This window comes from Dendronephthya gigantea, unplaced genomic scaffold (assembly GCF_004324835.1).
Source record: "Dendronephthya gigantea isolate DGI-Jeju-01 unplaced genomic scaffold, DenGig_1.0 000022F, whole genome shotgun sequence".
Classification (NCBI taxonomy): Eukaryota; Metazoa; Cnidaria; class Anthozoa; order Malacalcyonacea; family Nephtheidae; genus Dendronephthya; species Dendronephthya gigantea.
The window spans coordinates 538,852-553,304 of NW_021163032.1; the positions used below are offsets into that span (position 1 = coordinate 538,852).

At 37.3% G+C, this 14,453-nt stretch overlaps 3 protein-coding genes and 1 long non-coding RNA gene across 6 annotated transcripts; 3 read left to right on the forward strand and 1 right to left on the reverse strand.

Annotated features, from left to right (window-relative positions):
- On the forward strand, positions 1-1,550 carry LOC114522237 (multiple inositol polyphosphate phosphatase 1-like). The gene has a single exon (XM_028542881.1). The coding sequence runs from the start codon at positions 124-126 to the stop codon at positions 1,522-1,524; it is 1,401 nt and encodes a 466-aa protein (XP_028398682.1). The 5' UTR covers positions 1-123; the 3' UTR covers positions 1,525-1,550.
- LOC114522234 (threonine aspartase 1-like) lies at positions 1,452-14,041 on the reverse strand. Of its 3 annotated transcripts, none has more exons than XM_028542878.1 (19): positions 13,987-14,041; positions 9,406-9,473; positions 9,240-9,308; positions 9,036-9,156; positions 8,857-8,938; positions 8,584-8,663; positions 8,354-8,487; positions 8,153-8,266; positions 7,961-8,039; positions 7,781-7,844; positions 7,636-7,694; positions 7,376-7,453; positions 7,176-7,267; positions 6,925-7,047; positions 2,541-2,719; positions 2,305-2,445; positions 2,039-2,106; positions 1,833-1,922; positions 1,452-1,730 (listed from the first exon to the last, which is right to left on the reverse strand). In XM_028542878.1, exons 4-19 carry the CDS (start codon positions 9,079-9,081, stop codon positions 1,639-1,641), a joined length of 1,521 nt encoding a protein of 506 aa, XP_028398679.1. In that variant the 5' UTR covers positions 9,082-9,156; positions 9,240-9,308; positions 9,406-9,473; positions 13,987-14,041; the 3' UTR covers positions 1,452-1,638. The 3 variants fall into 3 exon arrangements, with proteins under 3 accessions (XP_028398679.1, XP_028398677.1, XP_028398678.1); XM_028542876.1 differs by lacking the exon at positions 13,987-14,041 and adding an exon at positions 9,996-10,096; XM_028542877.1 differs by lacking the exon at positions 13,987-14,041 and adding an exon at positions 9,843-9,924.
- Positions 3,697-4,013, forward strand: LOC114522241. The gene is made up of 2 exons (XR_003686885.1): positions 3,697-3,886; positions 3,957-4,013. It is a non-coding gene; the product is annotated as an uncharacterized LOC114522241 (long non-coding RNA).
- LOC114522233 (gephyrin-like) lies at positions 10,133-14,379 on the forward strand. The gene is made up of 21 exons (XM_028542875.1): positions 10,133-10,179; positions 10,271-10,349; positions 10,746-10,803; positions 10,899-10,991; positions 11,071-11,165; positions 11,249-11,358; positions 11,436-11,518; positions 11,602-11,653; positions 11,758-11,895; positions 12,083-12,175; positions 12,260-12,315; positions 12,411-12,530; positions 12,679-12,737; positions 12,839-12,941; positions 13,028-13,078; positions 13,156-13,280; positions 13,378-13,465; positions 13,532-13,605; positions 13,695-13,759; positions 13,841-13,944; positions 14,014-14,379. The coding sequence occupies exons 1-21, from the start codon at positions 10,140-10,142 to the stop codon at positions 14,242-14,244; spliced, it is 1,917 nt and encodes a 638-aa protein (XP_028398676.1). The 5' UTR covers positions 10,133-10,139; the 3' UTR covers positions 14,245-14,379.
- Positions 14,380-14,453: the final 74 nt, after the last annotated feature.

Below are 14,453 nucleotides of genomic sequence, written 5' to 3' on the forward strand. Positions count from 1 at the left end.
AATATGGTGATAAAAAGTTGTTTTTTCCACAAGATTTTACACTAGGTTCTGCGTGGATACTCTACACATCTTTGGGTATTAAACACTAAAGAAAATTCTTAGTACAAAAAGATTAAAAATGAAATGTTTCGTGAGCAAAGGCAAAGGTGCATGTTAGCATGTGTCATGTGTGTTGGAAGAGAAATAGTAAAATTTATTCTCGCGGTACTTTGCTTCCAATATTTTGCCAAAGCAAGTGGTAATATACGCAGAAATTTTGCAACGAAATCAAGGTATCCACAATATAATGATGATAATCATGATATCGTCAAGGTTCCAAACGGATGCTCTCCTTTGCATCTTAATATGGTGCTCAGGCATGGTACAAGATACCCTGGGAAGAAAGACATAAAAGGAATGGACGAATTGGCAGGTTACATCAATCAGTTTCACAACAAAGAGACAACATATGGAAATTTAAAGATGCCATGGGTCAATCGCTTCAAATATGGTGATAAGTTCCTCGCCAAAGTTGGTGCAGAGGAATTGTATAACATCTCAAGAAGAATACGGAGAAAATTTCCATCACTTTTCTCTCCTAAATACTCAGGAGAACAACACTACTTTGTCAGCACAATGACGCCACGGACCAGTCAAAGTGCCTCAGCTTTTTCCTTTGGTCTCTTTGAAGGAACAGGTGTGCTCGGACCCTCAAAATTCCAGCCTGTTGCTATAACAACCACCAACCTAACAGAACCCCTGTTGAGATTTTTTGATATTTGTTCGGAATATATACAGAGAGTGTCAGAAAATAAAGAGATATCATTGGTTGAATTTCATAAGTTTAAGGATGGTGAAGAGATGACAAATTTGAAGGCAGCCTTTGCCAAGAGACTAAATATTACCGACCATTCAGGCCTTACATCTGCTCATATTCAATATATATTCTTATCATGTGCTTATGAACTTGCAATCTATGGCGATGGGCAATTATGCAGCATACTGCATGATTCAGAGTTGGACATTATTGAGTATATGTATGACATTAAAAACTACTGGAAACGTGGTTATGGATATAAAATAAACTATGATATGAGCTGTTTATTACTCAAAAACCTAACCGAATCAATAGAAAATGTTGTGAAATCTTTAGGGACATCAGTTGCCTATACTCAAGCAATATTTCACTTTTCCCATGCAGAAACAATCATCCCATTAGTTTGTCTAATGGGATTATTTAAAGATAATGAACCGCTTTTAGCAAATAACTACAGGAAACAAAAGAACCGTCAGTTTAGGACGGCCAACATTGCACCGTTTTCTGGAAACATTGCAGTTGTTCTATATTCATGCAAAAGTGATGATGAAAAATCTGGCATGTTCTATGTTCAAGTACTAGCCAATGAAATACCTGCTGCTTTGCCCTGTTGTGACGCAAAGGAACTGTGTCCACTCAATCAATTTAGAGCTTGTTTTAGACACATTGTTGAACAGTGTGATTTACATAGTATATGTAATAGTCCATCAAATCACAATGAACTTTGATCATGTAGCATATATTATCAATGTATGGTAAACTTAGGGAATGAAATATTTTATCATACCTTCCACAAATCAAGATTTATAATTGGTACCTTGTTGATTGCATTCTAATTGTCCTCATTTAGTTAGCTTAACGAGATTGTTGCTGTTGAGCACTTCAATCCAGTAACCATCAGGATCCTGAATGAATGCCAGACCTTTCATTTTTCCTGCAAAACAATTTTAAAATATGTCTATGCAATGTGATTTGAAAGTTCAAGTGAGAAATTATTGCAAGTATTAGTATCTTTTAAACAGCAAAAAAATAATACCATCATTCGGTTTTTTGACAAATTTGACTCCAAGTTTTTCAAATCTCTCACAAGCTTCTTTAACATCAGGCACTTCTATGCCAATATGACCTTGAAAATTTCAAGAATAGAAAAGAATACAATGTGAGTCAGAATGTGCTTTAAAAACTTCAAATCACCCTAAAGCATTCTGTCAAAAACATTCAATATATTGTAGCTATACATACCAAATCCTTTTGGGTCACTATTTCCATTATGATAGCTGAAATCTGGATCATTTTCTGTTCCCCAGTTGCTGCAAACCACAAAAAAATTGTATGACCACTTTTAATATTGCACCATGATTCATTTCCGTTGATTTGCTATGGATAAAATACATGGATGCAGGTATCTATACTAAATCCAACCATAGGCAGCCCACAGTTAATGCGGTTACCGGTACCACATTGACTTAGCTGCCCATGGACCATGGGGTAATATAAAATTTACATACTGTGTAAGCTCTATGGTCCCGACTCTGGAAAAACACCATTTTGTCCTGGCATCTTGCTCATCTGGTATATCTTCTGCTTTTTCATATCCAACAAAAAACAAGCTGAATTTCATTTCTGGAAAATCATATCTTCCAAGAAGCCTGGAGAAAATTATGCAATACAAAAAACAAATAGTTTATAACGTACGTACGTATACTTGGATATCTAGTTTTGCACATTGCCACATTCTTAATACCTCATTCCAAGCACACGTGTGTAGAAGTCCAAACTAATTTTGGGGTCTTTTATTCTCAACATTGTCTGCTGCATAATAAAGTCCTTTGTTGAAACATCTGGTTCATGCACACTCGCTTTTAAATCTGCTTCGCTTAAAGCCATGTTTTTCAAATCTTTAGCTTCGCCGTGTTTACAGTGCTGTATAAAGAAAATACCCCCCGATATTATTATAATTTTATTAATACAACGGGGGGTAATTACGTCCAATATGGCGGCTAGGATACAGAAGGTAGTCGTAAACAGCGTTGTTGTTGGAGGTGTTATGTTTTGTGGTTGGGTTTTAATGAAAGCTCTTTCTCCTACTAAAGAGCAAATGATGGAAGTGAGGATATTTATATTTATTTGTTTAAATTGAAATTTCATTATCACACTATGGTGAATGGTATTTGTGATAATGGTAATTGATGACCAATTCAAATGTAAACGGTCGTTAAATATGATCTTATTACAGCATTTTCTTTATCAAATTTACCTCATTTTGATCATTGTGATTACAATGATCAATCAAACTTGTTAAACACACATAGCAGATTGATTCAGATAGAAATGAATCCCAAACAATCATTTGATGACACTATGAAATCATTTAATTAAATTGTTTTATTTTACTTCCGTTGAACAGACATTATCACTCGACCCGGAGGAACACATGGCCGTTCACAAGAAGAAAACTGCAAAACTTTATGCAACTATTCAACAACATATAGACTCTCCTGACCCTGTTTGGAAAATCAAACCTTTGAATGAACACAATGTCAAGAATGCCAAGGCAGAGGACTGATGCAATAGTAAACATGTCACAAGTCACAATGTACAGCTGCTGTATATTGCAAAATCCTGTTTATATTTCTGAACAGAATAAAGCAGCATATAGAATAGTCTATTCTGCTATTCATAGGGGAACCCTTGAAAGCTGTGCACAAAAGCTAAATTTCTAATTATATACTGCAGTGTAATGATTATAATATACAGTATTATTTTGCGTTAGTTAATAAAGTTTGTCAAATTATTTTCAAGCATTTTTTCTTGGGAAAATTGAGCTGAGAAGGCTTTTGGTTTGAAGCCACGTTAATGAATATAACATGACGTAGCGAATGTGATTAAATATGGCCGAAGCGAAACTGGTTTTCAGGAGTGGAGAAACTTTTGTTTTCGAAAATAAAAATAATGGCTCGAGTTGTGCAACTATGAAAGATTTTATTGCTTCCGTGCGTGATATCCAAAGTAGGGTAAATGATAAATTAACTGAAATCGTGAACGATGAAAAAGAGAGAGCAAAAGATTTGAAGGAAACTAGCACAACAGGTCTGCTTTGAGATATTTATTTTAATTTGCGGTCTAAGGAAGATAACATAAAATCAAAATGTGTTTGTAGAAATTGGCGAAGAATTAGAGGAAGACAGCAACGATGAAGATGAACCAGAAATTAAGAGAAAGAAAACAGCAAGATAAAACAAACGAATATATTAATCATATTCAATAACTGTACATAATTAACATGTCAATAAATTAACAGTTTTGTCTCATCTTTCTCATGAAACACATTGACCCTTTCACGATTACAACTAACCTCACAATTAAGTGAATTAACTTTAATGTGTTTTTATGTACAAATAAAGCTATCATTTTTAAATTTCAAGAATTCTCCTCTTTCCTCCTCGATGGTTGAGACATCTTGACAAGTTCTCCTGGACATTTGAACTTTTATTCGGCTACCAATTCAACGAATTTTTGCTCTAATATAAAACCAACACTGGCGTAATCTCTCCGCTGAGAGCAACACTTGTTGACAGGGTACTATGCAGGCTAACATGGTACTGTTAGGAATATGTAATGCGGAAATCTTCAACATGTTTTCATAGAAGCGATAAACTTTCCTTTAGCAGTTATAACCCAGAATCGTCTGTTTGAAAAATAACTTTCGTCCAGCTTCTTGTAATATGTCCTTCGACCGTCCCTATCATAGCAGATGTAAAACCTCTCCATGAACATCTCTGGTCCTGTGGCGCTGTTGAGGTCTTCGGTAAAAACATCGATACCATGAAATGTTCCCTGGGAAAGATAGTGTTCATGATAAGGCTGGAAGACTTTGGCGTCCCATGTCAACGTGATACGTGTGCTGCAGACGACCCACAATACTAGAAAACTGTCGACCGACATACGACGCACCCTGATGCCACAAAGCATCAGATTCTTATCTGAACAAAAAAAAATTCATTTAAAGTGCTGGCTGTTCAAAAGCAGTTAAACGGTTTATATTAACTACAAATCTCCATTAAAGTTTTAAATCTTAGGTTATTAAAACCTATCGTGTAGAGGTGAGGTTGGTTCAATCAGAAATACATCTATTAAACCCAAAAATGAATGCGAAAACGAAATTCATTCGGTATAGGTGCGTTAATACGACGCAACGCTTTGTCGTACCGATTCTGATGTACGTTGGTGATCATTGAAAGCATTTGACACACGTCAGCTTGACGATATCATGAACCACCAACAATCGCCATTAACAATTAACATACACCAAAAATCGGCCTGACAAATCCAACGTGTCTAAATAATCCTATGAGAGAAATGTATAAAATGGAGTATATAGACTTGTAGAGTAGTATATCACGTCAGCATCGTCTGGTCTACTGATCCAAGCATAGTTGTGTCACGCAAAAAAAACCATTTATTTTATTACTCGAAAGGTGAACAGGTTGAAAGCGAGTCTTCATGTAAAAACCGTCTTTGTTGAGTCTGAGTGCGACCGTTAGCTAGATGCGTCATGTCTATCGGATGTGTTCGCACAGTTTACGGCTGATTTGCCAAGAGTTTGTTGTTTAATTCTTTCACAGACTTCAGCTATATTTCATATTGCCATCAACTGCGCTATCCTCAAAACTTTTACATTTAGGAGAGTTTCTACGGCCGGGAATACAATTACATGCTTGATAAGATAAAATACAAAAATATAAAACTTGAAAAACTTTAAATATACAACGCAGGTTCGGAATGATTTTTCCACGTTAAACCACAAAAACAGTTCGAAATTCCGGCCTTTAGAAAACATCAGGTGATAATAAATCTTTGTAATGAACAGCATACGGAACTCCAAATATTTTGATTATTTTTAAACGTAATATCAGAGCCCTTAACTTTTGACAACGGTCGGTGTACAGCGTCGTGGCTTGTATGCAAATGATGAAAAAATGTCGACAAAACGGAACTTTTCTAAAGTTAGATCGAAAAGAAGTATTCACTCACCTTGTTTCTGTCGATGACTGTTTCCGCGTTTGGAGAAAAATCAATATTTGTGGCTGTATTGTCGCCTCAAAGCCGCTGATTTCAATGAAGCAGGTTCCCACTAAACGGACTTTGTGAATAATGGAGCAAACATCGTTGACATAAACACCTGCTATAGTCCAGTCTAATCGATATTATTTATTTATATGTAGCCAGCTTGCACTCGCGCGCTTAAATATACATACACAACACATTTCCTCATCGCGACATTTCCGCATGACCTGCATTTAAAATTTCACGGACGATTTTATCGAAAATTGCCCATCTGAACACAAAGGAATTAATGCTCGCACGAGAATGCCTTTAATAGGTGTAATGAACTACGTTATTAGAGTGTTGTTAAATTCTTCGTTTCCTGTTTTGACTGAATATTGACATCGATTCGAACATCAACTTTGCTATAAAGCTTCCTTTCGTTTAGTTTCGGCTTTATAATCCAAAAACTGTAACACGAAGCTATCGATACTAGCATGTGAATATTGGTTTCGACACAGACAACAAGTTTTACAGCATAGCCGAGCAGATGCACGCATATCACACGGTCAAGGGTGTTTAAACAACTGGACAATGAATGTCTAAGCTTGAAATTTTAGTCTTCACAGCCCCATGTTAGCGAACACCATATTACCATCAGATCAGCGAGAGAGTTATCATCAATTTTTGTTGAACTGATAACTTGATTAGAAATATAATCAGTGAGAAATACTTAAAATAAGCTGGAAAATTGTATTTTCTTCCGGTGTTTTCCACTTTTTTCAGTTTGCTGTGCGGTCAGTTTTTGGTCGCAAAATGCTATACGCTGGAGAAAAGAACTTTATGGTATTTCCGAATGTCAATTGCCGACATCATTAGCCTCGATTGGCCAAAAGATGCGAGGTAGATGAAGAATGATTGGCTAAAAAATTTGCAAGGCAAGCGAATTCTTTAATAGTTGACTCCAGATATGTATAGAGTTCCCTTATCATGCAGAATTGAAAATAGTTTAGGAAACTTCAGTGACTGTTTGTACTTCCAACACTGCGATATATATATTTAAACATTCTTTATGGTCTAACCTCCATCGCTGTTTTGAGTTCGCCGTCTTTATCTTGCGCTGATAATTCTTGTGTTTGCACGATTCCTTGAACCAAAACTGAACGACGTGGAGAATTATCTGTTTCCAATCTTGTCAGATCAAACTATACAATGAAAATACAGGCGCTTTTGAGGTTGAATTAAACCAAATGGAATGTACAAGATGATTGCGCACACGAGCTGACAACCAGCGTAACAAGCGATGAAACTCGCCAAACAGTGAATCTCTTACCTTAGGTTTTTCATCTCTGGCACCCATGTACCCAACAGCCATGGTGCGCGTTGTGTGACCCCAAGAGAAATCCACCAGCATTTGTCGCGAGTCTAAAAGCCATAACATATGTCAAATGTTTAATGATGTGGAAAAACAGTATTTATCCATTTCACGAATCATAAGTCGGATTTCGAAACGATGAAGAAAAAGAAACGAACCTTGTGTGTTGTTAATTTTACATTTTAGTAAAATAATCCCCGCCGACTTTTCATTGGTTCTTGAAAGACGGAGTGAATCTAAAACAATTAAGTTTAGGGTACTGATAAATGGCAATAACTTGAAAACCACCGCCGGAATATAATTTGGGAGTTTTTTTCAGGTGGAAAAATATTTCTTCATATCGCCAAATACGCTGCGATGAAGTTAGTATATAATACAAATATATTTATAGAATTTGTTTGCTTAGGGAGAAATTTACCAAGAAATTTTTTCTGCAACAGCTCTTCTAATACTGCCGTTCCATTCTTATCAATACAACTAAAAGATGAAACATTTGAAATATTACGAACTGTATAACCGTCACTCTTGTATGACGAGATATAAGTAGCTATTTACTATCTCACCTGTCAGTACATAGGTCAGCACACTCTTTACAGAGTAAGGTTTTTATCAACTCTTCACCGCACCCTGAAATCAATGAAAGGCTTAAGAAACTCTTTTGAAACAGGCAAGAACCAATGCTGTAAAATCAATGTTTGGTTTTTGATTTGATCGGTCGATTCCACTATAAATGAGTCATATACCTGAGCTAGAGCACGCTATACCAACTGGAGTGTCCTCGGTCATAGTCACAGCCCAACAGCCACTTCCATATATAGCAGCCTAACAAATTTAATATGATTTAAGTTATTCATTCACCATGCAAAGTTTCATATATGCCAGTGCAAATGCTAACTATCTTATAGGGTATGGTTTAACAATTAAATTACCAATACCTGGCCTAATCGTCCTGGAGATTTGAGAAGAAGTCCCCCACTTGAAACCCCAGAACAAATATTGCCATTTGTGTCCATACACACAGCTCCTACGGTGTCCAGCAAATTCTCCTCCTAGATGATGGCAAGAAGAGTTGAATTGCTAAAGTAGAGAAGTTTGTTCGGACTTTAAACGGCCAGAAATTCCAAGACAAACGTTACCTGATTCACTGGATCCATCATCTCGATTTTACGTTTCTTCTGCCTTCCTTTTGCCTTCATCTCACAGTTAAAATGTCCTTCTTCGTCGTTTTCAGCGTATTTGAAATACTTATTGAATGATTTCAGTGAACTATCTGAAGAGATAAGTAAGAATATTTTGCTCATGCAACAGAAAAAACCCTTCTTCACACAACAAGACTGAAAGTCTCGTTAACTGGCTGTTATATAACCTGTAATCATAGACTTCCGTGATACTCCAATAACACCGTGTTTCACAGCCCAATCCAGTGCGCCGTCACCACACATAATCCTAGCAAGTGAAGACGAACATCAGTTAAACAGCAGTTAAAACCATTTCTATTGACTGTGTATAAACCGAGGTCATCAACGGTTGGGTGAAGATTATTGGCAAAGTAATCCAATCTTATATCCAGTAAACTACATATATGATCTTTCATCAACTCAAGCACTGATTGATAACATTATAAAAAGGACAAACTTACATCGGTGGAACTCGTCCTGATGGATACGAGATACTCTGCTCTTCAGCTAATTTCTTCGCTACCACAATCGGATTTCTCACACCTAAAATCCAAAAAAAAAACATTCTCACAAACCTATAAAAAAATTCACATTGACTTGTTTAAAGAAGATTGAATTATATCAATTTAGATTATTGAACCTGAAATCGCACCGACAGCTCCAAAACTGCTTGTCTTTCCGTCCATGATACTCGCGTCGCATTCAACGTTACCGGCCAAGTTTAAATTCGAACCAACACCAGCATTCGTCAGAGGACTGTCCTGTACACATTAAACATTTCTAAATCCACATTCCAGCGATTCCACATGAAATATACAAATATACACCTCCATTAAAAACGTACCTCTAGGATTTTGATCGCAACAACCAATGCCTCAAGTGCCGTTTTCCCTTGATGCAGAATTTCAATGGCCTGTGTTTTGATAAGAAACAAAGTTTAATGAGTCAAGCACAAAAGTTTCACATATCATTCTATTGAAGTTCTTAGCTTTCACAGGACACTAAAGTACCTTTTGGCAAGCTCTTTTGCAAACTCTTTCATAATCAGACTTTTTGCTTTCTGAATGATTTCCAGCACCTAATGTAAGATGGCTGGTGTGAGTGTTTATTTGAAGTGGCTGGAAAGATGGGGGTTTTAAAGGGTTGATCTATTGAGTTCTTTTCTATCAACTGTGCCTCAGGATTCTTGAGATGTTGATTTTCGTGTTAACTTAATTCAGTAGTGTTTTAGTGTTTTCAGCTTTCCTATACATCAAACAAGGCTCATTTTCACAATGAAGCCATCAATAGATATAAGCAGACTGAAATTTGATTGCCAGAGAATCTATGATGTTGATATACCAACAATTCTTGAATTTACTTATAAGAATATAGGATAAACTTATACTAAAGCAGGCAGGAATCTTAGGTGGCACCCACTTATTATGAAGTTCAAAAGAAATTTTACCCAGCATTTTATTGCCTCAGCACAAAGCAAGATCATCTCGGCACACTACAAGTATTGCAGTCAGGGATTGTATGTCACTTGTCTACAGGTTTATTATCAACATTAGTAATAATTTGTTGTTACTCTTGTGAAAATGAATATCAAAAATACTACCAACATGAACTCCAATAAATCCTGCACAATTTTCTCCCATACCACAGAATAAAAGTTGGTCAATACCATAGGTTAATATAGTTAAGGTGGTGATACCAGTTTTTCATAACTCGTTACCAGACCTCAATGTACGCGGTTTCCAATATGGTGGACGCAAAACCGATGTCTGCGGCTGTTTTAACAGGTTAGTTTACGATTCTCCTGCCTTTCGAACGTTTCCCCTTGATATTTTCATCGCCAAATGAGTATCTGAGGTATTTTTAACTTCTATGTAGTCAGTGATAGCTGTTCTAGAGGCTCTGCTGTCGACAAAAGTGGGCCAAACTTGAAGAAATTGCTGTTAGGAAATACGAGGTAGTTTACAGTGGAAGTTTACGACTTGTCCAGAGCATACATATAGTCCTGAGGGGGGCTGCGTTCAGGTTCAGGTTGACTACCTTCGTGCCCAGAGCTTTTCTCGATCCGTAACTCCATCGACGCGTGCGTGGCACGTGTGTTACGATTACTTACACTTTGATCTCATCTGAGCACCCCACATGGGTCTACCGCCACACCCTAGAACCATTTTCTCTTGATGAAAGATACAATCACAAAACTAGAACACCCGAAGTTTTATCTCATTCGTCACTAGTTATGAAATACCATCATTACGATTTAGTGATGGTATGTCATAAATAATAAATCATGTTGTTACATCATAACCCATTGAAAACCAAGGTTACTTTTTGAAATTGTATTCCATCAATGTAGTCTTGCAGTGAATCATGTCTTTGAAAAATGTGTTCCAGACGATGTAGAGCAAATAAAGGTTAATATAGTACTTTAATAGTACGTAATAGCACTTTGTTTTTCCCCGTGTGTGAAAATATGGGATCCTAACCACAGTTTCACGTTACTATACAGTCAGCATTGTTAAAATGGACTGATGTTGATCACGTGAATTTAATCCTTACCACGGGAGGAACAGGTTTTTCACCACGAGATGTCACCCCCGAGGTTAGTTTTACATTTATTGAATTCTGAACTATGACTGTTTTGAACATCACCGGTGTTGAAAGTACGATCATATTTTTAGGCGACCAAGTGTGTCATCACTCGTGAAGCACCCGGGCTTGTGTTGCAAATGATCAGCAAATCTCTAGAAGTTACACCAATGGCGATGTTATCTAGGTTAGACTGACCATTACCGAATACTCAGTTAATTAACTCAGATATAACTACGAAGGTCAACTTTCTCTTCATTTCAAAACCAGGCCAGTCTGTGGTATCAGAAGTGAAACACTCATAATCAACTTGCCAGGAAGTTTCAAAGGATCTCAGGAGTGTTTTAACTTCATCGCTCCAGCATTGCCTCATGCGCTGGGTAAAAAACTATTTCTATAATGCTTTACGACAATTCCGAATATCCCTTTATTCTTTCGCTTTTCCATCGTTTCACAGATGTGCTCTGCGAAAGACAAACTAATGTTCAACACGTCCATAAAACACTGCAAAATATCGCTGCCAACACTGCGGACAAAAATGTAAATGACCCTCCTTCGTAGTTTGTAATGTATTGACAAACTATGTGATAAATGGAGTATGAATTTGAAGTGAAATCTTTTAGGTTCAAAGTCAATGCATCCATGTCTGTCCTCATAAAGACCAATCCACAAAACGTAAGAACAGCAAGGCTAAATGTAGGATAATGGTTTTGTTTTTGTATTGCAAGTATTTCTTACGAAAGTGAGGTGTTATATTCATTGAACACTTTTGTTTGCAGAAAGATATAATCTGTCAAAAGTTGCTGAACGAGACCGTCAGTCGAGGTATCCTTTGATGCCGATGGACAAGGCTGTTGAGACGGTCTTAAATCACGTATCAGTCTGCAAGCCTCTGGAAGCAAACGGCGGTATTCAAGGTTAACGAACTCTAAATGTACACCTGGTATCGTAACGTATTTATCTTTCAAATAAAGCTGTATAAAGCTAAAACTTTTGAATACTCCATGCAAGCACAAATGATTTATGGCTCTCACCGGTGAATGACGTGATCTTGCTGTGATCGTGATGTTTCGTTATTTGAGAGTCCTTTTCATTGCTTTTTAGATGTTCTTGGTTTTATTTTGGCCAAAGATATCAACGCCAAAGAACCTTATCCACCTTTCGCGGCGTCAGTGAAAGATGGTTACGCCGTTCTCGGTACTAAATTATACCCACCAAGTAAAGAAGATTTTAAATCGATTCAATGCACTTTTTAATCCCGGGTCTTAATCTTTACTGTAGTCTCTGATGGCATTGGTATTCGTAAAGTCCTGTGTCCAGTGACGGCTGGTGATATGGTATTATTTTCCAGGCTTTGAATTTCAGTTCAATCTCAAAAGATTCAAACATACATGAAATTACTGAACCAAAATATGTTGTTTTAAATATATAGCCGCAGATATCTGTGAGTCCAGGTTTTGTAATGCGGATAACGACAGGGGCACCTGTTCCTCAGGGTAGTGACGCCGTGGTCCAGGTTGAGGATACAAGATTGATTAAAAGCCAGGATGAGGTTTGAGATTTTGTGGAAATAAAGCATGCATGCTTTCGACGATGCTTCCAGTTTATGACACACAATCCTTTCAGTTCAATTTTCTCTCAAACTGCATGAGCAACCAGCTATGGTCTAATTCAAGTCCACTTTCTCGCCTTTATGACAGGGTGAAATAGAAGTTGAGATTGAAATACTAAAGAAACCAAGTGTAGGCCAAGATATTAGGTAAAGAAAGTGATATATTATCACTCTTCTGCATTAGTGATGTTTAATTGTTTATGAATAATGAATCGTACAATTATCACCACGCGTTTATCTGTTCAAAGGCCAGTGGGATTTGACATTGGTAAAGGAGAGAAAATCTTATCCAAAGGAGATTTACTGGGCCCAGCTGAAATGGGGCTGCTGGCAACAGCTGGAATACAGGAAGTAATGAGCATGCGTGCATGTACATACATTCTCAACAATCTTGGAAACAACATCGATTGCACTCAGTCTGGTTTCTGTTTTTGCAGCTTTCAGTTTACAAGAAACCAACGGTCGCCATTCTTTCAACTGGCAACGAGGTATAGGGAAAGAAATAGACATTCCAACATCGAAGCAACTAGGAAACAGCAAATCAGGGAATTTCTTTGTGTTGTAGATAGTGGAGCCGGGAACAGTTGATGGGAAAATTGGGCAAATAAGAGACTGCAATAGGACAACATTGATCGGAGCTTGTAAACAACATGGCTTTCCTGTTCGTGATTTGGGGATATCGAGAGATACGTAAGTTTACAACCACGTAGAAATGTGCATCAAATATATTTTATGAACTTCGGAGTTGACCGTAGATATGACTTGATGGAAACTGTGCTGTATTTAGTGTTGAAGACTTAAAGAAAAAGTTGATGGAAGGTCTTGATCATGCTGATGTTATCATAACATCTGGTGGAGTCTCCATGGGTGAAAAGGTTAGGAAAAATCAAAGACTGTTTCGATTTTCTCCATACTGAGAGTTTTTATCGCTTTCCAATTAGGACCTGCTGAAACCGATCTTACAGGATGAGCTGAACGCAACCATACATTTTGGACGAGTTTTTATGAAGCCTGGGTTGGTTTACATCATTTTCCGGCATTTTGGGGAGCAGTTTTGAAACTGATTCAAGACGGAAATAGTCACTAACATTGAAACCGTTTTAGGAAACCCACGACCTTTGCAACGTTAAAACATAACGGCCAGAATAAGCTGTTCTTTGCTTTACCAGGTATGCGAAATAGTCATTGGTGAAGGGAAGAAAAAGTCTTGTTTGTTTTAAATATCATTGAACGTTATTTAACTATTTCAGGCAACCCAGTATCAGCCCTTGTTACATTCTATCTTTTTGTTTATCCTGCGTTGAGAAAAATGTCTGGATTTCAAAATGGAAATCTACGGAGAATAAAAGCCAAGGTAAGCTAGCTACCTCGACGATAACCAGCTACATTCACTTACATGATTTTTATCCTGATTTGCTCGCAGCTCTCCACAGATGTCAACCTGGACCCTCGACCTGAGTATCATCGCGTATCGTTGTCATGGCAAAACGATGATCCAATCCCGCTGGCCACAAGTACTGGCAGTCAATGCAGCAGTCGATTACTGAGCATGCGTACAGCCAACGCTTTGCTGGAGTTACCACCAAGGACGGAAAGTCAAAGCATGTTACAAAAGAATAGTATCGTTAATGCACTCATCATTGGAAACCTATAACAAAAATATTTAGAAATAATTTGAATGAAAACAGTTATATAGATAAATGGTGCGTGAAAACAATTCGTTTGATAAATTGAATCGAAATGCATACCGTGCAAGGAGAGTGGTTAACGACCATGCAAGGAAAGTGGTTAACGACCATGCAAGGAGAGTGGTTAACGACCATGCAAGGAGAGTGGTTAACGACCATGCAAGGAGAGTGGTTA

Bases quoted from the DNA above. Each gene is read 5' to 3' on its own strand.
- LOC114522237 (XM_028542881.1), top strand. From the start codon at position 124: ATGTTTCGTGAGCAAAGGCAAAGGTGCATGTTAGCATGTGTCATGTGT.
- LOC114522234 (XM_028542876.1), bottom strand. From the start codon at position 10,035: ATGGGAGAAAATTGTGCAGGATTTATTGGAGTTCATGTTG. The intron at 8,664-8,856 runs GTAAGTTTGTCC...TTCACTTGCTAG, and splicing joins TCAGGACGAGTTCCACCGAT to GATTATGTGTGGTGACGGCG. The intron at 2,446-2,540 runs GTATTAAGAATG...AATTTTCTCCAG, and splicing joins ACACGTGTGCTTGGAATGAG to GCTTCTTGGAAGATATGATT.
- LOC114522233 (XM_028542875.1), top strand. From the start codon at position 10,140: ATGGTGGACGCAAAACCGATGTCTGCGGCTGTTTTAACAG. The intron at 13,079-13,155 runs GTATAGGGAAAG...TTTGTGTTGTAG, and splicing joins TTCTTTCAACTGGCAACGAG to ATAGTGGAGCCGGGAACAGT. The intron at 13,760-13,840 runs GTATGCGAAATA...TAACTATTTCAG, and splicing joins GCTGTTCTTTGCTTTACCAG to GCAACCCAGTATCAGCCCTT.